The sequence below is a fragment of the Coffea eugenioides genome, chromosome 6 (genome assembly GCF_003713205.1).
Source record: "Coffea eugenioides isolate CCC68of chromosome 6, Ceug_1.0, whole genome shotgun sequence".
NCBI classification, from domain to species: Eukaryota; Viridiplantae; Streptophyta; class Magnoliopsida; order Gentianales; family Rubiaceae; genus Coffea; species Coffea eugenioides.
The window spans coordinates 3577937-3601084 of record NC_040040.1 but is presented as its reverse complement, the minus strand read 5'-3'; the positions used below and the strand labels follow the sequence as shown (position 1 = coordinate 3601084).

Below are 23148 nucleotides of genomic sequence, written 5' to 3'. Positions count from 1 at the left end.
TTTTTTCCAATCGATGTAAATGTTGGGGGAAGTGTTCGTACTTGAGTAGTGCGCTTGTCTTCTTCAAGGAAAAAAGAAAAAGAAAGAGTAATGCATTTGTCACTTTACTGTTTTAAAGATTAAACCACCTTGAGTAATGCACGTTGATTAGAAGAATAAAAACGTCATTTTCATTTTTCTTTGAAATTATGAATGCTCAATTGAAATCAAGTTCAGGTAAAACTGAGTTGAACTCAAACGTTAAGCAAGCATAACACGAAATGGAATCAGTTGATGATAACATTTGAGTGCGACTCAACTGGAATCACTCGCTCACTCACGTCCCTTGTAGCCCGTACAAGCACTGTCATGAATGTTAACTGCTCAAGGTTTCCCAAGGTTTCCTGTTTAAAAAATGTTTACTGCTGAAAGCATTCGATGTAATTGGTAATAAACATCAATTATTCAAGACTTTGAGGAACAAGTCAAGTAACATGTCTGCTCCTACTCGAACAAGACGAGGTATTGAAAAAAAAAAAAGAAAAAAAGAAAAAAACAACAACAACAACGCTCCTTAAGCTTTCCAACAAGACCACCTTCATCTCATTTGCTACCCTAGACCCTAGCATACGAATTCAGAACAACAAGCGCCAAACTGACGTTTTTATGTACATATCCACAAGGTAGTTGCAATACTTGAACCAAAACCAAAACAAGCATTGTTCGCCGAGGGCATGCATATTAAAAGGTCAGCATGCTCCAACGTTCTGAATGAACTCCCCCTCTTTTGCTATTTGTCTATCCATGGGGCAAAACTCAGAACTACAATGGCAAGAACAAACGAACTGCAATATTACAATGAAAAGGATAATTCCTATAGAAAAATGCAAAACAAAATTGCTGATTCTAAATCTCCTAGCAAACTGCAAAAAGAATATAACCACGAGATCAGTTTTTAAGGGCTTCAACCTGCCCCTGATATCGTTGTCCCTGTCCCCTATTGATCAACTTTCCCCAGGTATTGATGCATTGTCAAGGATCAACTTAGAGGACCTTCACTCTGCTTTGTATAGGATGAACATATGAGATTAACTTGCTATTTCCTGCACCACAATTTTTAACATAAATATCATTTGAACAACGGTGTATGCCCATCTATCACCAAGGTTGTATGGCCATAAATGTCACCAAACGCCAAAAGACAAGGTTCATCTTCCAGCTTCGTGTATGTCTGAGAGACAGACAAAATTACTGTCCAGCCCACTGTACCTCCTTTTCTAGCATAGTTGTCCCCTTGAAAACCGTAAACTGGAGTTCCCTTGTATACCTTGACACCTGCTTACCAAAGTAAAATGAATTAGAAAAAATGGGGGGAAAAAAAAAAAGAGAGACCCAGCCACCAAGTGGAGCTGCTCTATTTAGCTCTAGCAACAGACTCATCACTCTCTTGCGATTGCATTCTCAATCCTATAGAGTTATTAGCTTCTTGGCCATAGTATTTATCTCTCGAATGGCTCTTTTTTTATGGTAGTATTTGTACAGCAGGATACTGTATATAGGGCAACAAAGAGCTGCTTGCTTCTCTAATTCAAGTGAATCAAGCCTTTGGGCTACCTAACTTCGCATATTTTTCTTCTGTTGGAAGCCGAAAGGCGAGTTACCACATTGACTCGAATGATCTAGCCAAAACCTTTCCCCTCACTATGGTTTACCCTCACCGGACATTTTTTAGTCTCTACTGTAGCATGAACTGAGCTACAGCCTACGAGCTTCTGGGTCATGTCACGTGATCTCTTTGTGATTAGATCTGCTCAACATGCAAGCGCTTTGCTTTAGCCTCCACAATCATTTTGAGCCGGACATTTCACTGTTCTCTACCATCCTGGATGCAGAAATTGTCTCTCTAGTGGCTATTTGCTCACAGTAGTACTTGTGCATCGGGAATCACCATAGTGTATCACTTTGTACATATACAATATCCCATAGTTCATATACATATGTTTGTGCGTGTATATGTTTCTGAGGAAAGACATTGACCATCACAATCTAAAACAGGTCATTCTCAACCTAGAAATATCCTCCACAAAATTTAACCATCAATATTATTAATACTATTGCAAATGTTAAGTTCTCAATGTACACTAGACAAAAGCACCTACCCGCACATTGCTCATCTTTCTGAAGCCTAATCTCTTAGTCCAGATGGACTGAGCTTCCTCAGCAGCAGGGAGCACCAGCGTTTTAACATCCATGGAAAACAGTAGCCTCTCAATGCATGAAAACAATGCTAGGAAATAACCCTACACAGAGGTAATATTGACCAATGAATCAATCTGCTTCTTAACAAATAGTTCTTTTCCAAAATGGCTAACAACAGCAACAGATGACAGGCCTAGAAAGACAGACTGGCAAATATCTAACCAGCTCAGCAGGATAGGAAATCCGTAAAAAATTGAAGTTGGACTACAACGTCTTGCTCAATGCTTGTAACTTACCTTTCCTTGATTATCTCTACTTGTGGCCACTAAAGGAAGCTCAGCAACCTCTCGTCCAAAAATCCTGAGAAGACCAGCTGAAACCACCACAGACCTATATATTTTATCCAAAGAACCGTCACTCAATTAACACAGAAGCAGTTTAAACAATATAAGGAACATTCAGACTTGTTGGAGACAGTCAAATCGAGCAGTTTTAGATCAAGTGACTTACTTCACAATTAAAAGAATGCAGTACATTCCACCAAATTCTTGTCCAGATATGTTTCTCCTGCACAAATTGTAAAATGGCAATCTTAGCATTTCGATCAACTAAACTTGCACAAAGTTCACATAACCCTCCATTGCAAGCTTTAAATGCTTTCCAACAAACATAAAACACAATAAGCTTAAAACTATAGACTCTTCCCCTGGATGAAAAAAGCAAGCCCCCAAGGATAAAGCTATTTAACAGTTCCATAATGTAGAAGCTCAAGTTACTTATGCGACCAATAATGAAGCAGGTAATAGTAACAGAAAATCTTTTAAATGCAATGCATTATCAGCCCAAAACCTACATCCTTGATGTAAAACACGTTCTATATCTCATGATCACTTGTAACGTTGTTACCCTCAAAACAAACTCCCTATAAAGTTACTAGTCTTTCTGCCAATTAACCTTTTACAATTCATCATATTTTACTGGGCATCCACTTCCTAATGGCATCAGCTAAATTACATTATATATGACCCTCGAATAACTTGGATGCCCCATGTGCGATGAAAATCTGCAAGTGAATTGACCAATAAAGCTTCCTTCTAATACTTTTCGGGTCTACATCTAGAACAAGAAAAAGGCAAGATAACTCACCCATACACCATAATCGGAATGAGATCTCGACCAGATTTGGCAACAATAGGATCAAAACACTCCTGCACAAATAGATCAAACAAACAATCAAGGTACCCATTTAGTTGCAGCAGAAATTGAACTTGACACTATTAATCAAAGCTCAAGTTCAATATTTTAAGAAGCATCCTTAATGATATCCAGAGTATTCTAAGATTTTGAAGTGTCTTGCAGCAATAAGTACAATACTTCATATCCCAAAAGCACTACTTGCAAAATTTTTCGAACTTGTTATTGTTAATAGATAGAATCAATATGAGATCAGAGGTTAGTAAACATAGCTTCTGTTCCCCTTTAAATTTCATGGTCCTCCACAAGGCAAAACCATTTCAATCCACTCAAGTCGTTACAACAACATTTTCAATACATCGTTACGCAATTTGCTCCGTTAGTTGACACTGACAAGAATGCTAGACTTAACTTCATGCACAAAAATGCTATCCGGCAACAAGGAAACTGAATTTACAAGATACTTGTATAAATTTTTGTTACACAATACCAAAACCTTGATGGTATGTTATTATATACATAATATGTATTAAAAAATGTGATGTCTATATGGACTCTGACCATCCTCAGTCACAATTATTCAAGGATGAAAGGGGGAAACTCAAGCTCAAGGGGGCACATGGCATTCTCCCTGCTCCGCTAGCCCTTCCTGAGCAGGATGAACTTAAAATCCAGCATAACAGGTTCGCATTTAAACGTCATCTAGTCATATTTTCATTAAAAATCAGTCCCACGACTTTGCCAGAAGTGTTGATGGATGCACTTTCAGCAACTAACAAAACTTCAATCAAATCTGTGACATCTATATTTTAGCAACTTAAGCAGAAGCGCCAAATGTAGTAAATATGGTGCATGAAATAGCCATTAAATTAGGTCATGCCCCTTCAATACCCAAAATTTAGAAGGTAAAAGCAAAAACTTACTCGGAAGATGGCTGCAGCTCTGGAAAGTAAAGGTAGATGTTCTGGAAAACGACTTTTGCCACTTAAAATTCGCCATTGAACATCATTGGCAGTCACACTAGCAAGGCCTTTCTCTTCATGCTTCTTACTTATTTTAGCAGACACTGAAGAAGGAACCACCTCAGCTCCATTAAGAACAAAATTCTGAAGTGCCGTATAGATCATATTGCAGTCATTGCAACAAAACCATTTATCCCTAGGCAGTTCCTGATATAGTTTCGCAAAACATCAATAACGAAGCCATTATAATATTGAAGTTTTACTGCGTCTCACCAGATAATTACCTTCAGATCACACAGACCTCTTTCCCTTAAGCACCCAACATGGTATTCCTTCTCGCACTAGACAGGAAAGTTTTAGGGAAAAAAAATGAATGAACAATGAGGCCAAAAGCTAATAGCAAGACAAGGATAATTGTGGCAACAAAGAATAAAACAATAATATCAACAAATAGTACTTGGTCACATAGCAGAATTGTTCGGTCATCAAATTTAGCAACACTGAAGTCCGGTGTCCTGCAAGACAAGAAAAGGCAAACAAAGTAAATTTAAAGTTAACAGAGCTAAAAAAGAAACATATTTGGATATTTAAAGATGACTCAGCAAAACTGAGGATAACAAACAGCCACATCAAAGCAGATGTACCAACAGGAATTCACCATAAGTTAACACCATCAATACAATGCAGTAATAATTTCAAGATAAGGTCAAAGATACAGAAGACAAACACAACAAATGTACTGAGTCAATAAATCTGCCGACTAGAAGTATAATTTCATATTCCAAATATTTCTGCAAAAGCTAATAAATTTAAGAAAAAACATATTTGAGAACTGCAATAACAGTATACCTGCAAACAACACAACCACCACCAACAGATTGTGGTGCTTTAACCACCCTGGTTTGGCGTGCAATGGAAGGCCTACCCGGAGCTTTTCTAGCAGGGAAAGATTTGTCTAAACAATATGGGCAATGCCAACCACTGGTAGGGCCAGACTGCAAACACAAACAAGCTGCAAGAAACGCATGCATCAGTCAAACACAAGTTATCCAAATGTTTAAATATAATTAAAAAAAACAACAATAAAGTAGTCTCCATAGGTCATTATGAGATTGATTCTAGTAAATCAGGTAGAAATTCACGTCAACAAAAGTCAAAATTCTTGAACAATCCCAAAGTTCAAAATTTGTAGATTGCCCAGTAATGTGATCACAAGATTGATTCTAGTAAATCAGTCAGAAATTCACGTCAGTAAAACTCAAAATCCTTGAACAATCCCAAAGTTTAAAAAATGTAGGGACACTGAAGAAACAAAAGCAAAGAAAGAGACCTACTAAATCGATATTAACATTAACTTGAATACAACCTGGATGAAAAGCACGTGGACATCCATCACATATTATTAACTCTCCTCCATCACCACAGACAGCACACATATCATCACTGTTGCTATTGGCAATATTTCGGCCATTTGCCAACATTAACGCTATGTCATGAAGTGTCAAGCCGCTTGAAGTATAAATATGGCGATATCTGTGGAAAAGAACAGGTTTAAATTTCAACATCTATCACTTATTTCAGCCAAACTTGCTACTTCTAATAAATAACTCACGGTTGACGTTTAGCTGCCCAACCAGCATGAGCCTCAAACTGTGATGGACTAATCTGTTAACACAAATAAAAACCAGGTGTGAGAACAAAGGGAAAGAATGAAATTCAGCAAGTAGATAGACACCCAGCACCAAAATGAACTACGTTTCAAAGTGGGTAAAGTTCAAGCGAGTATGCTTACCTCCGAATGACAACAACTGCAGACTATTCCATTCCCCTGCTTGTAGCCCCCAAGAATTTTCTGCAAGAAAATGACATATAAGTTCAGCACTCATAAACATTTAGGATAAACAAACTATACAGTGACGAACATTCAGCACAAACAACCTTTCCCTTCGAATAATAAGCTAAATCAGTCCCATCTGGAAGTCCATTTGGCATAAAAAGTAGTCTATGTAGGTCATTATCCCTGTCGTAAAGAATATCACAATCCAATGTCAAGCAAAGCAGAAATACGTAAACAAAATCAGTCTTTGGAGGAAAGAAAATACTTTCTCACATATAGGCAACGAAAGTGTGTTTAAAATGCCAAACTTTACCTTTTCTTTAAACCACCTTCACTACATTTCTTATCCTCAACATCGGAGCTAGCAAGTAACCATCCTGGTCTGCATAACAAGTCAATAATAAGGAACCACCAATTTAAATAAAAGACTTGCTTGTTTCACCTATTTATATTCCATCAAACCAGAGAGAGCAACTAACTTTTTTATCACACGCTTCCGATGTTCTGCCTCTGTATGGCTGTCCAGATTTAAGTAATTGTTGGTAGTGCAGGAACCAGAAGCTGGAGTGAACTTGTCTTTCACCATTCGGTTCGGGCAACTGAAGTTTCAACGCAGCAGAATGGTTAGAAGAAAGTCAATGAAAGTAAAATAAGGATTAGTTACAAGATACACCTCAAAAGATACAGATTTCACATTTTTCCCCTTGTTGTTAAATGGATCCAACCACCCCCCCCCCCAAAACAAATCTTTTCAATTATTATTTCAAGTAATACAATCAATCAAAGCAACCTCCAAGCTAAATCCGACTTTTAACTATAAATTCTGAACACTTTCTGAGCGTGCATTGTTCCATTCTCTGACAGGCATGTTTTGCAGAATGACAGTAGGGAGTAGCAGAAAGTTAAAAACATATTACAAATAGTACCTTGTATCAGAGTAATAGGTATCAGAAAGTTGATCGTGCGTGTTCACATGGGAAGTGGCCACCAGATTGTTTTGCTGAAGATTTGCTGCAAAATGCAAAAAGACTTTTATGGTGCGACCCTGCTGAACAAGAGTCCACTACATGTCCATTTGATCCACCAAGGTGAGAACTCTTTTGAGTTTGGTGAAATGCTGATTGGCCGAACCCAGGAACACATAATAAGACCAATCATACTTTTCTAAATGAAAAAAAGACAAAAGTTCTTGACAAAGACTTATATGTCAATCTACACCTCTGTGCCCCCTTAAAAATAGTTAAGTTATACACAATACTAGCACAAGTGTTTCTTGAGAATCAGAGAAACTAAATTACTTGAAGAACAAGAGTTATCTATGACTTGTGTCTTTGTACAAAATTCTACAACATCCAAAGGAAAAGGCATACCTTTCCAGACTTGGAAGTTTTCCTCATTTACTGAAGAGCCAGCAACACCTTTTATCACTTCATCTATCATGCTGAGAGGTGCAGTCTTCAGTTCCTGAATGATACTATAAACAGGTTTACCATTCGCCAAATATATGTGGTTGTTAGGGTGTCTAGTTTTTGCGCCTGCATGCAGCTCGAACTCATACGCACTTAAAACCTGTTTGCACCATTCATACACTCCATAAACCAATCATGCAGCATAAACAGAATGATCGTTAATAAACTGTTGATTGACAACTTACTTGACAAAAATTGCACAAAGAACAGCTACACAGATATCCACCATCTCTAATGATTCCAGAAAGCTCTCTCTGGCAAAGATTAAAACAGCATTTCAGGCAAAACTGATTTAATACTCCTATGTTGAAAAGTAAAAGCACAACCAACTCCTTACCTCTCCATTCATTGAAATGTACTTTACTCGTGCTCCTTCCAAGATTCCAGTAGATAAAAGTTTCTTTACATTTGCTGGATAGTTGTCTGGAACTACCTTCTTGGACATCTTCAACTCCTTATTAGGAGTGGATAAGAAGGGAACTCTTGTTTCATGGAAAGGTCTCCTGTACGTGTTAAGATACACATCTCTATTCACACTGGCAACTGCAGTGGTACTATGTGCATGGACTTCAGGGTAGCCAAAACCATATTCCCCAGGTTCAGGCTGAGCAGCCGAAAGATATGAAATGTTTTCGTGTTCATCTTTGCGTTTGCTGAACTTTAACGTGATCTTCCTGATACCAGTCGTGCTAACGTGCTCAGGGATTTCAAGTACAACACAAGACGTGGAAACTTCTCCTGATCCATCATTCCCACTATGCTCTTCTTCATTCAAACTTTCCTCGGCACTAGAATTCCCAGAACAAAGAGATGAAACCTCTCCACAACCACCTTGTATTTTAATGCCTCCCGGTTCAGTAGACTGAATACCAATTTTTTTACTACTAGAAGTTATTTCCCTAGGAGACAAATTTGGATTTGAAACTTCCGAAAACATGTCTTCATTAGAAGCTTCTTTTACCCCATTCTCCATTTCAATATCATCCGGTACCTCATTGGTGTGCTTCCTATCACGTAAAACTACTTCCTTATTATCACTGGAAGCTTGCTTTGTATGCCTTTGGTCACAGTGTTCTAATCCATGACAAGGTTCCAAACTAGTGTCACTAGAATCCTCCTTTCTCACAGCTTGAGCAGAATTTTCCCATTGACCATCAAAAGCCTTTTTTTCGTTACTTTCGGCACAAGGCTCTGATAAAGCAATGTTGACATAATCTTCATCTGGACTTTCAGCAATAGGTTCTAACCTGGTATTGCACTGGGCTTCTTCTGTTGGAATCTCAGCACTAGGCTCTAATCCAGTTTCAGTGTCATTAGAAGCTTCTATCAAGTGCTTCTTCGCACGCGGCACTTTTTCAGTACCATCCACAATCCATTCGCAATTACGCTTCAGTTCAGCCGTCACTGAGCTCTCCATTTCCGTTATCCCATCATTCATCACGGCTACACAAACTTCTCCTTCAGCTTCCCCCATCCAAATATACCCTTTCCACCACCTCAAACTGCAGCATTCAAGTGCAGGTTCAAAACCAAATACAGAACTACAGTGACAACAGACCTTCTTCAATCTGCAAACCTCCAGATATAATATAACCACTGCAAAAATACATAAATTAGCAATACAGCTAGTGTCCAATTTTAACGAAAAAAGTATTCAAATCACGCCAAGGTCCTATAAGCAGCCTACAGCAGTCCACGAAGGAATGAAGAAACTAGGCAATCTTGGGCAAAAAAATGGGAACAATAAACACGGTACTAGTGTGATTTGAACAACTGAATGTGCTGGTTTCGAATTCGAAAATCAACAAAGAGAATAATACAAGATATTATTGGACCTACCTCTTGGATTCAAAACTCCATAAATCGATCATGAATGTAAAAAGAGTGAGTGAGGAAGACTCGGATAGATCTGATGACTTTGTACAGAACACTTTTTGGAGGAAAAGGCTTGGCATATACTCATTCTGGTTTTCTACCCATGAATTACATATAGATCTGAGATTTAGTTCAAGAAACGTGGGAACGAACTATGTTCAGGGTTTTTCAAATCTTGGTTTCTTTGTTTTCACGAACAAGAACGAAGAGAGCGGCAACGGACGAAACTGAAATTTGGATTCGCGGTATAGATTTGAAGAGAGAGAGAGAGAGAGAGAGACTTAACTAAAAAGAAAATGGAAAATGATGAGATTTGGGAAGGAGCGAGAAGGCAGATGAAGATAGGGTTGGATGGAAAAGGGAAAACACTGATGGGGTCAAGATTTTTATATCTTTGGGTATGGTCCACTTTCCGGATGTCCTCTGTACTACTGCCGCGTGGCTCAGTTCGTTTCTATCTGATTTTTTGATCTATGTGAATTTTCTTGTTTTGCGATTTAATCCGTAGCAAACACCATACCTCTATCCCTATTTTACTTCTTCCAATTTATTCTTTTGGAGAAATTAGAAAGTTTCTTTTTTATTGTTACACTTTTTATGCATGATTCAATCTAATGTCATAATTATATGGAACCAATGTCTACGAGAGAAGAAGTAAAAAGGTTAATTATTTTCGCCTCAATTTATGAGGTAAAATTGTGATGATGTATGAGATATTTTTTCTTTCCACTAATAATGCATCGAAAGAAAAATATTCCCCTTGATTTAAACACAGCTTATAGGAATAAATTTTAGTTTATTTAGGTACAAATTTATGCATGTTAATTTTACATCAACCAATCCTTTTAAATATTCAATAATACGAAAAAAGCTTTTTATGAGTGGATTTTTATCAAGATCCATTATAAATTATGATTGCAAAACCACTTGGTCTAATAATATGATGTAGCTTTAGAGGACATTTTATGGGGACTGTTTCCTCGCACAACAAAATGGTACATACAAAACAATAATTGAGTCTGTATGGATTGTGAATTATTAGAGATATTTTTATTGTAGCACTTTTTGTGATGTGATGTATGTGAGATAAAAAAGTAATTGGGAAGGTAAAAAGGTGTATTGGAAATTGTAATGATGGTGTAAGTAAATAAATTTGGGGAAATAAAGCCCAATCCAAACAAACCCAATGTATTGATAGCCATATGTTAGGGAAGAGAGAGAGAGAGAGAAAACGTAAACTTCATAATAATTGGGTTTGTTTGGATTATAAGTTATTTGAGATATTTTTACTGTAGCACTTTTTGTGATGTGATGTATGTGAGATAAAAAGGTAATTGAAAAAATAAAAAGGTGTATTGGAAATTGTAATGATGATGTAAGCAAATATATTTGGAAAAATAATCAGCTATCGTGTTTGGTCATTCTTGTGCGCGCATGCATTTTTTTTTGAGTCCAGCAAATAAATTGTCAAGACAGCTTATTTGATTAAAGAAATTCAAAAGAAAAAGGAGGCATTGGATGCAATTATAAATAAAATTCAAATGTGCTAGGGAAATTTGGAAACTAGTTTTAGAGACGAGTTGAATTGAAATTAATCACCGCGAAATGGTAACCAAAATACTTAGGGTCTGTTTGGATTGCGATTTTTCTCAGAAAAATTGTTATATTTTCCATGAACACATTTCTCTATCACCTCTTTACCTCACCTATATCAAATCGTTACAGTAATTTTTTTACAAAAAATTCAGGAAAATACAATCCAAACGGGCGGTAAAATCCAGCGAGTAAGAAAACTTAAAATTGTAAAATAGCAAGAAACCAAAACCCACTTTGGTAATTGTATATATCATCGATGAACGTCAACCGTCCAAGTGGATTACAGAATCTCCAGCAAATTTATCGCGGAATCCCAATGCAGATGGATAAATTCGGTAACGGGCCTACTTCCATATAAACAGAGTCAAACTACCCTCGTCCCCCGGCTCCATCTGCAATGTGCAAACTACCAGTCCACCACCCACTCTCGCTGTTTCCCAAAGCCCAGTCATTCACTTACATATTCACGGTACCTAACTCCCTCATCGCTCATCGCCAACTTTTCTAAGTAGTAAGTAGTTTTCTTCGTCGTCTGGACAGAAACGGGATGTCGCAGAAGACTAATCGCCACCAGAGAAAGCCTTCTCAGGGCGCTTTTGTGTTCCCGGACGACCTGTCGGATCCTCTTCCAAAGAACGATGCCGGAGGAAGCAAAGCTGCTCCTGCTCCCGCTCCCGCTCCTCCAGGTTCAACTGCAGGTGTCGCTCATCCACCGCTGACGGTTGATAAAAGTGGCGCTCCCGGCCTACCACCGCCGCCTGCCAAGTCTTTGGAGGAAATGTCAACTCATAACCCTCGCGAATCCAAGGCATCCAATGTTTCTAGAATCGAGTAAACATCTACTCATGATGTTGGTATACATTTTATATGCGGGAAAAACTAGCTGGATATGGATGGTTGGATGTCTTTCTACTTCTTCTTTCTTGCTGTTGAAACTTAAAACTACGAACTAACGAGCTTTTTGTTTCATTTATGTCGACAAATTAGTACTCCTCTTTATTTTTCGCTGTCATGAAATGAAGAGCTTATAGATCCTTTGCAATTCATGGTTTTAGTATTAATCTTGGCTATTTAATTAAACCACAGTAACGAAGTGTGATTACACATGGGCCGGTCCAGTTATATCACTTTCAAAGCGGGCGACTGACTGCGGAATACTTGTCATTTACATCATCACGTTTCATTTATGGCGCTAAACCACTTCATGTTAGTCAAAAGCATTTATTAGTATTTGGAAAAAAATAAAATTAAAAAAAAAATCATTTCATGATTTATTCATCCCAGTATGTGTTAACGTCATCCCACTTTTAGGGTGTGTTTGGATATTTCATTATTTCAAATAATATTTCGCTTGTATTATAAATATATATATTTTTTTTATTTTATATATATCACATTATAAAAAAATGTTACAATAATTATTTCAAATAATACTCTATTCAAACAATAGATAGTTTTGTCTGATGGTAGGATTTTAATCTATTGGCACAAGAGTGGCTCTTAGCAATAAAACCATATAATCATTGGTAATTGAGGTCGGGATTTTAAATTGGATCATCACACCTTTCTGAAGTTACAAGCCACTTGATTTTGCTGGTAGGAAGCCTTTCATCAATTTTACAAAATCATGACAACTCAACTCTCTCTATCTCTCTCATTATTATTATCATTATTATTATTATTATTTATTTTCGAAAAACTCAACTCCCCTAATATTTAATCGCTCGGGCATCGGGCCCCTTCCTGGGCATCTCCGTGACAAGCTCAAGCCCAGTAATCAATCCATTTGTTTTGAACTGGACCATACTCTGCATTGACAATATATCAAGGCCCAAATTTAAGTTCTTTATCGCTAGGAAAGAATTCGACTAGTTTTTATTTTAAGCGCAAGTATAGAAGGGTTCGAATCCCGAAATCTCTAAAATATATTTCCTCCTTTTCATTTCCCCGATTTAAGTAGGATGTTGAATATCAATCAGCCATACCGTGTTATTATTTTTATTTTTATTTTCCTTTTATTTTTGATAGTAAGCCAGATCCACGATACATGCTAAAGGGCTTTTTTAAAAAAAAACAAATATGAGGTATTGAATTTAGAACCTTTTAGGTGCAATTCTTTCTCCATTGCCATCCAACCCTATCCTCCTCGTGCTAGAAGCTTTTCTTGATGCCTCCTTTGCCGTCATTTCTTTCCTTTGTTCTTAATTTACTTTCCTCCAGACCCACCACCAAAAGTCAAACCCCTTAATGGCAAGAGATCCTAAGTGTAGCTTTCTACTTTCTATCATCTACTAAGCCTAAATTCATCCATGTTTTCTTTCTTGACCGAAGATTTTGCTGTGTTGTTTTAGTTGCAAAAAAAACTAATTATGTTTCTTAGCAATAAAGAAAACATAAATTTATTAATTTTTAAACAAATTAAAAGCATCGATCTGACACTTTTATTTTAATTGTCAATGGAAGAAGGGATTTTATTGGAATGGCATAAAGTGGCACGCTTTAATTAACTCTAACCCATATTCCAGTTGATTATATAATAGAGATAATTTTTATAACATCAATGTCGAGCCTTGTTTGCATTGCTAGTTTTGTTTTTTAAAAATATTCCCTGAACATATTTTCATACCATTTTTTTACGTAATATACATCACAAAATCACATCTCAAAAAAAAGTGTTGCGATTTTAATTTTTAATAAAAACTCTCAAAAATTCCAACGAATGCGATTAAAATGGACTCTCCGGATCGCACTTTTCTTTGTCATTTTTGTCATTTTTTTTTTTCTGGGGGACCTTTTATTATCCAAAGTTGACCCTATGACACCCTAACAACTACGAAAAAACCCATGGGAGGGTAGCGTTGGATTAACGCAGTGGTGCACCGAAAGAATCTTCATGGGCCCGTCCCTCACCCGAGTGGCATAACATTTGTCAGTGCCAAATTTTTTTTAAAAAGTGGCGGTTTGGACATGGAAAATTTTAGGAATATAGTAACGGGAAGATTAAAAATTTGTAAGTGGGGTTTAACTTTTGATAATTTGATGTATCAATTTGTAATGTTTATTACGATTAAAGGTACTTCCAATGTACAATTCATGAATTTGTACTTTCAACATGAATAAATTTGATAAGAATTTTTCATTAGTATTAAGAGAAAAAATAAATACTTTGGTAGTTTCAACTTTCAATGCTTAAGGTAGTTATGAATGATTATATTTGACAAAATTGATTAGGTGATTAGGGTAAAACAATTAGTTTATATAAGGTTAAAATTGAAAATTTTAAAAATGATAGAAAATGTTTAACCAATTGCCATTACTCTCCTTTCTATATATTATTGTATACTATAAAGATTTGAATGCCACATTTAAGGGAAATAAAATAAGAGTGCAAATAGAGAAATAGATTAGCAAGCTGGCGGCTACTTTTTTGTTTTCTTTTTTTGCAGTAGGATGCAAACAAGCATCAATGCTGCATTTCACAGTCTTTGCAATTCTTTTAAAGAGAATCAAAAAATGAAAAAGAAACAGGAGAGAAAAGAGCTGCTTCGAGCCTTTACTCAATTCATTCAATTGATGGTTCTCTATCCATTTCAATACAAAAATAATCGCATATTCATGATGCGAATAGTTGTTGTATTTGAACTTGTTTTGTACGTGGATGTTTAGTGGTAGTACTTTTTCTAAGTGGTGGCATTGCCACCATTTTCATGCCAAAGCGAATAGTAGATCTATTATCTATTATTTGAGCTGTAGATTTTAATACAATTTTTGTAGAATTTGGTCAATAATTTGCAGATGGCATGGCAAAATCGCCTCCGATTTGGCCTTAATTGGCTATCATCCGCTCATTTTCACATAGATTGTTTACCCGATTTGTATTCATCTTTAAAAAAAAAAAAAAAAAACTAAGCCAAATGATGCATTTTTCCGCTAATGGCCCAAATAATATTTGTAATAGAATGCATCTTCTTCTTCTTTTTTTTTTTTTGAAGAATTGGTTAATTTGATTAACAAATGTGTAATTATTTCACTCCACAAATATGTGTAAAATATCTTAAGTTGTAAGGATAGTAGACTCATTTCACCATTAATGATGTATGCGTTCGATTCAAAATTGCTGATAAAGGTGATAAGTGATATTTCTAAAACTTCAAAGCGGAACAATAAAAATTATCAAAAACTACGGAGAGGTTTTGAAATCATCGTGGAAGAATTTTAGCCACTGCAGCTGTGCAGTGCATTGATTTCTCGTTTTTGTCCATAGTTTTTTTTTTTTTTTTCTGTCCCTTTTCTCTTCTCCTTTTTAAATTTAAAAAACTACTTTTTTGGTTTTGTTGGGTTTTCATCCAGCAGTCGACTTGAGCTAGCCAGCCGCTACGTATTGGTTGTAGCTGGCTATTGACCCCCAAAAAAAAAAAAAAAAAAAAACCACGTAAGCCGGGTGTAAATTTTAAATACTAAAACATACGCGGCGTCACGCCACTGCACATTGACATAAAGTGCAACCCAAGTTAATGTATAATGCATTTACCAGCCGCAATCACATACAAACCGACTGATTTCAAAACTTGAGCTCCTTGCCTTGGCGGATCAGCACTCTCTCTCTCTCTCTCCAAATTCTCTCTTCGTCCAGTTAGTCGCGATCTCTGCTTCTACCAATTACTCCTAGTAGTCCAAAGAATGGTAAGTCCTGAATGTTAAATTAACACTAGTACTTTGGTTTCCATTCTACGCTCTTTAATTCGCGCTACAAGGTGTATAATGTCACTGTAACTTGGTCTTAGTCTTTGATCTGTGACTGATCCGATGATCGCAGGTTAGTTTTGGTTCACACATTAATCTGGGTCGTGTAAAATCGTTGTTAGAACCAGCGTTGTTTTTACAATTTTCTCCTGTACTAGGATCTTACGTACCTTGCACAATTGTGATTTGGAGGTGGTAGCAGGGATTCAATCTTCGCAATTACTTTATGCACCGATTCATTGTTGCGTAGATTTAGGTAAAGATAGAAAGAATGGATCTAAAGTGGCGTCAGACATATGTTTATTAATCCCCCGACTTTATCTATCTTACTCCACCGGTCCCTTCTTGCTGTCATTTTGTTTTTGACTGATAATAACATATAGCGTAATGCTTTTGTTAGATCATCACACCCTTGTGCAAGTTTTGATCTTTTGATACTGAGCAAATGCATTATTTCATGCCTTAAGATTAAAGCGTCATTGACTGCAGCTCCTGGCTCTGGGCTGTGCATTATAATCTTTTCTATGGACCCCTTTTGATCCTAGATTACTAATGATTCTGGAAGGAGCAGAGGCAAACTGGAAATGTTCTACACTTTGCCAAAGAAGTTTGTTAGTATATGTTATAGTGAGTCGGAACAAGATCTTTGATTGCTTTTCCTATGTAAATTCTGCAAACTGACTGTAGTGTCGCTCTATAGAAGAACATATTGACTTAACCACATACATGTCCTGTAAACAATGCAGCTTGTGACGGACTCATTTCTTGATTGTCCCAAAATCTGGCTGAGTTTTTCCATTTAGCTGTTCCCCGCAGCACTAAGTGCAAGATTTACTATGGGGGGAATCAAAATTGCGCTCTAAGTTGTATGCGGTGTTATGATTCTTCATTGTTTACTGTAAAATGTTCATGTCGTGTAACAATGCTTATGCAAATTGGCCACTTTTACTTTGTCGTTTTCTGTTGATTGAAGCTGATATTCATTGGGAAGTAAATTGGGTGCTTGACTTTTTATTTGTTTTTGCTTGTTTTCTCACCTGCATATTGGAGATGTTCTCAAGTGCTGCTGTTGACGTTTCAACTAGATCACTTCTTCCAACAAAAACTTGAATGGTTAATATACAGCATATACTATTTTTTTGACAGGCCAACGCAGCATCTGGGATGGCTGTGCATGACGATTGCAAGTTGAGGTTCTTGGAGCTGAAAGCAAAAAGAACTTACCGTTTCATTGTTTACAAGATTGAGGAGAAACAGAAGCAGGTGGTCGTTGAGAAGGTTGGTGAGCCGACCAAAAGTTACGAGGACTTCACTGCAAGTCTTCCTGTGGATGAATGTCGCTATGCTGTCTATGATTTTGATTTTGTGACTGCAGAGAATTGCCAGAAAAGCAGGATTTTCTTCATTGCATGGTAGATTTAGCATCTCTTGCATACAAAACAAACTAATTATCACTTTTTGGGTGAATGTAATTTATTCATGATTTGCTTATATCTGATCCCTGTCTAAGGTCTCCTGACACATCAAGGGTGAGAAGCAAGATGATTTATGCAAGCTCAAAAGACAGGTTCAAGAGAGAGCTGGATGGAATCCAGGTCGAATTGCAAGCTACAGACCCAACTGAAATGGGACTTGATGTTATAAAAAGTCGTGCCAGCTAAATATGAATTGCTGATATCTTACAGGGGAGAGCTCAGTGTACTTGTCTTTTCTTGGATGAAATGTTTATAGCCTGTGGTATGAAATTGGCTAGAGACGATACTTGCTACCCAGTGAAGTGAACTCATATTTGTCTTCTATTTATGTTGAATGACATTTATGATATTAGTACATGATGTGATTTACTGTTACTTTTAGGATGTAATCATTGAGTGCTATTACTTGTAGTCTGATGTCTACAAGATACCGTGTAACTGTTTGTGAAGATCGCGATAAGAGTTAAACACGCACAGGAACATGTTAGCTTTTTCTGGTTTTGGGATTTTCGATTCGTAGTTAATTGAATATGTGATTTTGACTCCCTGGGCTTTTTGGAATTCCTCTCTGGACTGGTTTGCTTGCTAGTGCTACTTGAAGTACAACTTTGTGAGATGGAGACCGTAAAATTTTCAAACTGATGGATGTATCTCATATTAGTCTTCCTTTACTCGTAATATTTGCCTTGATAACGTTATGTTCATGTCAATTTTTTATTATATTATCTTTAATGCATCACATTTGCTAGTGCCAGGCAGACATTTTGCAGTTTGTTGGTGTTTCCCGGATTTGTATATTTCAGTGTGCTGGAGCTTGTTCTTCTGCTATGATATATATAGCATGCTAGTGAGGTTATTAGGGAACAGTAGTATTACCAGCCTGATGATGCGGCGTTCAGTTTGCTCTCCATATCAGAATATCCTTGTGCTTCCATTGGCTGATTTTCTTAGTCGTTTGGTAGAGTGTGGCCTTGTTCAGGAAGTAGTTCTGAAAATTGGGGGCTCTGTGGAGAAAGAATTACGGGCTACATTGGAAAATGAGCATCAGGGCAATGCCATGCTCATGAACAAGGGAGTTTATCATGTACTAGGGAGGCAAAAGCTGCAATATTAGCTTTTTCGTACCACCTCTTGTAGAACTTGCCAAAGTGGTTTTCCTCTTAAGCACATTGTTGATTTTTCCTAACCAGCTCTCCCAACAGAATTGATGGTAGGTTCACGAGGTGCCATATCAAAAGGGTGACTCCATTTCAACTTGAACTCGAACTAGAGTCCGGCTCAATCGAGCATAATCAAGCTTAATTAAAGCTCAACTAGCAATTACTTATGACTTTTTTCTTATTTACACCAATTATCTCAAGTTTTGGAAGGAATTGATCCGTTGACACATATCGTTCATGGAAGATGTATAAAATTTGCAACTTGAGTTGAATAGTTTGGTTAACTTTTAGCCTTAGCGTGAGAGCACCTATGAAGGGTGTTAAGAAATAAGAAGCCAAAAAAGCAAATGAAGAAAGAAGCTTAACTGGATTTGCTTATGCAAAGCTGCATTCCTTAAAAAAAGGTGCAAGTTAACTTTCTACTGGGACAGGAAAATATTGGTCGAAAAGCGCTTACAACTACCCAGCCCCGTAGCTCTTGGTTGCTGGCCCCAAGAGACGAAATTCATTAGGAAAAAACGGACGTGAGAAATGAGCGTCATCTGGAGGCTTGAGAGCCGAAAAATGAAAATAAATCTGCTACTTGATTGGGAAAAAAATATCAGACGCTTAATTTTGCCGTTTAGGAACCTCGCTGACTGCTGTCATTACCTGCTTCTAAATTATTGAAAAACGGAGTATGTGGAAACACCATCCTTAACAATCAACAGCCCCTTTACGCTGATGGCCACCACAAAGGCATTTAGTTAGTTTTTATGAGATGAGAGATCAAAGATGGTTTGGATTGCATTTTTCTGAATTTTTTGTAGAAAAATTACTGTAACAATTTGATATATATGAAGTAAAAGTTGATTGAAAAATGTGTTTACGGAAAACGTAACAATTAAAATTGCTGTCAAAACAAGATTAAGATTTCCAACCTTATCTCCAATCAATTATCACAATAAATGAATTCTCCAAATCCAACATTGACATTTGTAGTTTGGTGAGAGATGGTTTGGTCTCATTCGATTCTCAATGATATAATTGGATTAAATAGGTATAAATTGTTACTCCCTCCGTCCCACTTTAATAGTCTTGTTTTCCTTTTTCGTCTGTCCCAAATTGTAGTCCACTTTCCCATTAAGAAAGGTAGTAATCTTTCAAATTGTCTAAAATACCCTTATTAAATATCTTGTTATTAATACATTTTGTTATTAAATACTAACCCACTACATTGAATACATTGAACTTTTCCAATACTAACCCATTAGCTGTAACTGATATTAATTGGCACTCTTCGTGATTAGCATAAGGGTATTTTAGGAAATTATTAATCTAAATTTATGTTTCCAACCAAATTAATTACACTTTCTTAATCTGTGTGAAAAAAAAATCAAGACTAACAAAACGGGACGGAGGGAGTAACAAACATAAGACCATCCTTAACTCATGGTCCGCTTCAGACAATTAGTGGTCGGAATGTTACCTTTTTCCTTAAGTGCCCAAGTTCACGACTTCAGCCAGTAGTGCATTAGGCGTATTGTTTGGGTTTGGGCCAATTCCTGATTCTTTGCATAAGAAAAGTGTTGCTTTCAACGCAGACATATACTTTTGGAGTAACTTCTCGAAATCCGCCCACTTCTATCCCGGGGAAGGAATAAGAAAGAAAGGCAGTTATCTCCTTACCCCGTAGTTTGGCTGCATCCAACAAGTTTGTGTACTACATGTTCGTTGAATCGCCTCAATGGCGTTCAGCTCGTGCCTAAACTGCCATACCTGGACTCACTCCCAGAATCTGAACCAACCATTCCCCTTCCATCCATCTCCAGAGCCCACTAAATCCATTTCTTTCATATTTTCAGGACTCACTTCTCTCTCAGCCTCCAAGCCATCTTCTTTATCCTCTATATCTCAGCAGCAACTGTCGCCGGATTTCAGCTCAAAGCAACTCCCTGACACCCTTCGTCGTGAAGATGATGAAACATCAGCGCTTCGGCTCTTTGAGTGGGCTTTGGAGCAGCCTAATTTCGCACTCGCTTTGCCAGTATACGAGGAAATTCTTCGTAAGCTTGGGACTGTAGGGTCTTTCGGTAGAATGAGGCAAATTTTGGATGGCATGAAGAGCTCAAAAATTGAAATAACAGAAGGTCCTTTCCTTATTTTTATTGAAAGCTACGGGAAATTTGAGTTGTATGATGAGGCTATTGGCGTTCTTGACATGATGGAAAATGAATTTGGTGTGAAACCTGGCACGTTTAGCTACAATATCTTGCTGAATGTTCTCGTTGATGGCGCTAAGTTGAAACTAGTTGAAAATATCCACTCTAGGATGTTGACCAGAGGTGCAAATCCTGATGTTTCAACCTTCAATGTATTGATAAAGGCCCTCTGCAAAGCTCATCAAATTAGGCCGGCTATTCTGATGATGGAGGAGATGCCTCACCATGGTTTAGTACCGGATGAGAAGACTTATACGACAATAATGCAAGGTTTTATTGAGGAAGGCAATCTGGAGGGCGCATTGAGAGTAAAAGGGCAAATGGAGGCTGTTGGGTGCGCATCTAGCAATATAACAGTAAACGTTTTGACACATGGCTTTTGTAAAGAGGGAAAGATTGAGCAAGCTTTGGAGTTCATTCAAGAGATGGCGAGTGAGTGGTTTCATCCTGATCAATTTACATACAATACCTTAATCAATGGTTTGTGTAAAGCAGGGCAAGTGAAGCATTCTATAGAGGTGTTGGACTTGATGCTTCAAGAAGGATTTGATCCGGATGTATTTACATACAATAGTTTGATTTCAGGACTTTGTAAAATCGGTGAAGTTGAAGAGGCAAAGGAAGTTCTCAATCAGATGCTTTCAAGGGACTGCTCCCCTAACGCAGTAACATACAATACTATCATTAGCACCTTGTGTAAGGAGAACAGAGTGCAAGAAGCTACTAATCTTGCTCGTGCTCTTACAGAAAAGGGAATTTTTCCTGATGTTGGCACATTCAACTCACTGATACAAGGTCTCTGCTTGACTGGCAACTACCATAGTGCAAAAGAACTGTTTGAGGAGATGAAGGGCAAAGGGTGTCGACCAGATGAGTTCACATATAACATGTTGATTGACTGCCTTTGTAGCGGAGGGAAAATGAATGAAGCTTTCAACGTGCTAAAGGAGATGGAATTAAGTGGTTATGCGAGAAGTGCTATAACTTACAACACACTGATAGATGGTTTCTGCAAAAATAAGAAACTCGAAGAAGCAGAAGAGATTTTCGACGAAATGGAGCTTCAAGGTGTTTCAAGAAATTTGGTGACTTACAACACCCTTATTAATGGTCTTTGTAAGAGCAACAAGGTGGAGGAGGCTTATCAGCTCATGGACCATATGATAATGGAAGGTTTAAAACCAGACAAATTTACATACAATTCCCTTCTTTCACATTTCTGTAGAGGGGGAGATATCAAGAAAGCAACAGAAATTGTTCAAAGCATGACTTCAAATGGGTGTGGACCAGATATTGTCACCTATGGGACCTTAATTCAGGGCCTGTGTAAAGCAAATAGAGTTGAGGTTGCAAGCAAGCTCCTCAGAAGTATCCAGATGAAAGGGATGGTACCAGGCCCGCAGGCATATAATCCTGTAATTCAAGCACTGTTCAGAAGGAAGAGAACAGGAGAAGCCATGAGACTTTTTAGAGAAATGGAGGAAAATGGACATCCTCCTGATGCTATCTCATACAAGATCGTCTTCCGAGGGCTCTGCATGGGAGGAGGACCAATTGGAGAAGCTGTTGATTTTGCCATGGAGATGACTGAAAAGGGTTATATTCCAGAAGTTTCTTCATTCTACATGCTGGCTGAAGGCCTTTGTTCTTTAGCCATGGAGGATATCCTAATCAAGCTGGTTGAGAAGATTATGAGGATAGCAAACTTCTCAGAAAGTGAGAAGGCCATGATAACGGGTTTCCTCAAAATTCGCAAGTTCCAAGACGCTCTGGCCAGTCTTGGCAACATGCTGAATAAGCAAAAACCTAAGAAGAGTTACTGGTCAAGATGAAAGTGCCCGATTGATCTATGAGGATAGCAAACTTCTAGGAGGATATCCTAATCAAGCTGGTTGAGGGGATAGCAAACTTCTCAGAAAGTGAGAAGGACATGATAACGGGTTTCCTCAAAATTCGCAAGTTCCAAGACGCTCTGGCCTGTCTTGGCAATATGCTCTGAATAAGCAAAAACCCAGGAAGAGTTACCGGCCAAGATGAAAGTGATAATTCAGTTCCTTCAAACCCTTCCTGTTGTTGCCCATTTAACTCCATCAAGAATTCAAGTGTGGTAACACTAGTTCAAACTATATCATTTCAAGGTGGCTTAGTGACGCACCTGGGTCTTCAATGATCAGTACAGTGATGACATTTTGCTCTTGTTCTGACGTGAGAAAATTCGTATATGCGTTAACAATTTTCAGTACAACTTTCTCTTCTTGGCCATTTTACTATGATCTCAGATCGAAGGTCTTACTTTCAAATGAAAATCTAAGTAATAGCAGTATTTATTCAGGCGTTCTCACGCATGCCTGTGCAAGTTTTCTCATAACTACAAACACGGCTGTGCAGGTTTTTTAATTTTATGTAAGTGAAAACAGGCCTGTGCAGTTCAGAACACAAGTCACGTGCTGTAATTCAA

The 23148-nt window shown here is 37.5% G+C and overlaps 3 protein-coding genes across 5 annotated transcripts; 2 read left to right on the top strand and 1 right to left on the bottom strand.

Moving 5' to 3' along the window:
- Positions 1–617: 617 nt before the first annotated feature.
- On the bottom strand, positions 618–9834 carry LOC113775125. 2 transcript variants are annotated; one of them, XM_027319874.1, is made up of 20 exons: positions 9480–9834; positions 7978–9236; positions 7826–7894; positions 7542–7740; positions 7098–7182; positions 6651–6770; positions 6485–6553; positions 6273–6354; positions 6127–6186; positions 5947–5999; positions 5701–5867; positions 5184–5346; positions 4792–4849; positions 4619–4675; positions 4296–4541; positions 3325–3386; positions 2689–2745; positions 2475–2568; positions 2139–2279; positions 618–1314 (listed from the first exon to the last, which is right to left on the bottom strand). In XM_027319874.1, exons 2-20 carry the CDS (start codon positions 9112–9114, stop codon positions 1228–1230), a joined length of 3006 nt encoding a protein of 1001 aa, XP_027175675.1. In that variant the 5' UTR covers positions 9115–9236; positions 9480–9834; the 3' UTR covers positions 618–1227. The 2 variants fall into 2 exon arrangements, with proteins under 2 accessions (XP_027175675.1, XP_027175674.1); XM_027319873.1 differs by having other exon boundaries at positions 7978–9142.
- Positions 9835–15626: 5792 nt separating this feature from the next.
- On the top strand, positions 15627–17874 carry LOC113775053 (actin-depolymerizing factor 1). Its single transcript, XM_027319776.1, has 3 exons — positions 15627–15794; positions 17001–17266; positions 17365–17874. The coding sequence occupies exons 1-3, from the start codon at positions 15792–15794 to the stop codon at positions 17513–17515; spliced, it is 420 nt and encodes a 139-aa protein (XP_027175577.1). The 5' UTR covers positions 15627–15791; the 3' UTR covers positions 17516–17874.
- Positions 17875–20018: 2144 nt separating this feature from the next.
- LOC113775051 (pentatricopeptide repeat-containing protein At3g53700, chloroplastic) lies at positions 20019–22957 on the top strand. Of its 2 annotated transcripts, XM_027319775.1 has the most exons (2): positions 20019–21122; positions 21276–22957. In XM_027319775.1, exons 1-2 carry the CDS (start codon positions 20216–20218, stop codon positions 22520–22522), a joined length of 2154 nt encoding a protein of 717 aa, XP_027175576.1. In that variant the 5' UTR covers positions 20019–20215; the 3' UTR covers positions 22523–22957. The 2 variants fall into 2 exon arrangements, with proteins under 2 accessions (XP_027175576.1, XP_027175575.1); XM_027319774.1 differs by having other exon boundaries at positions 20019–22957.
- The last annotated feature ends 191 nt before the right edge of the window (positions 22958–23148 follow it).

Coding starts and splice junctions, on each gene's coding strand:
- LOC113775125 (XM_027319873.1), bottom strand. CDS start 9,595: ATGCCAAGCCTTTTCCTCCAAAAAGTGTTCTGTACAAAGTCATCAGAT. Junction 2,569..2,688: donor TGCATTCTTTTAATTGTGAA/GTAAGTCACTTG, acceptor TAAAATATATAG/GTCTGTGGTGGTTTCAGCTG. Junction 2,280..2,474: donor GTAGAGATAATCAAGGAAAG/GTAAGTTACAAG, acceptor ACCTCTGTGTAG/GGTTATTTCCTAGCATTGTT.
- LOC113775053 (XM_027319776.1), top strand. Junction 17,267..17,364: donor AGGATTTTCTTCATTGCATG/GTAGATTTAGCA, acceptor TCCCTGTCTAAG/GTCTCCTGACACATCAAGGG.
- LOC113775051 (XM_027319774.1), top strand. CDS start 20,216: ATGGCGTTCAGCTCGTGCCTAAACTGCCATACCTGGACTCACTCCCAG.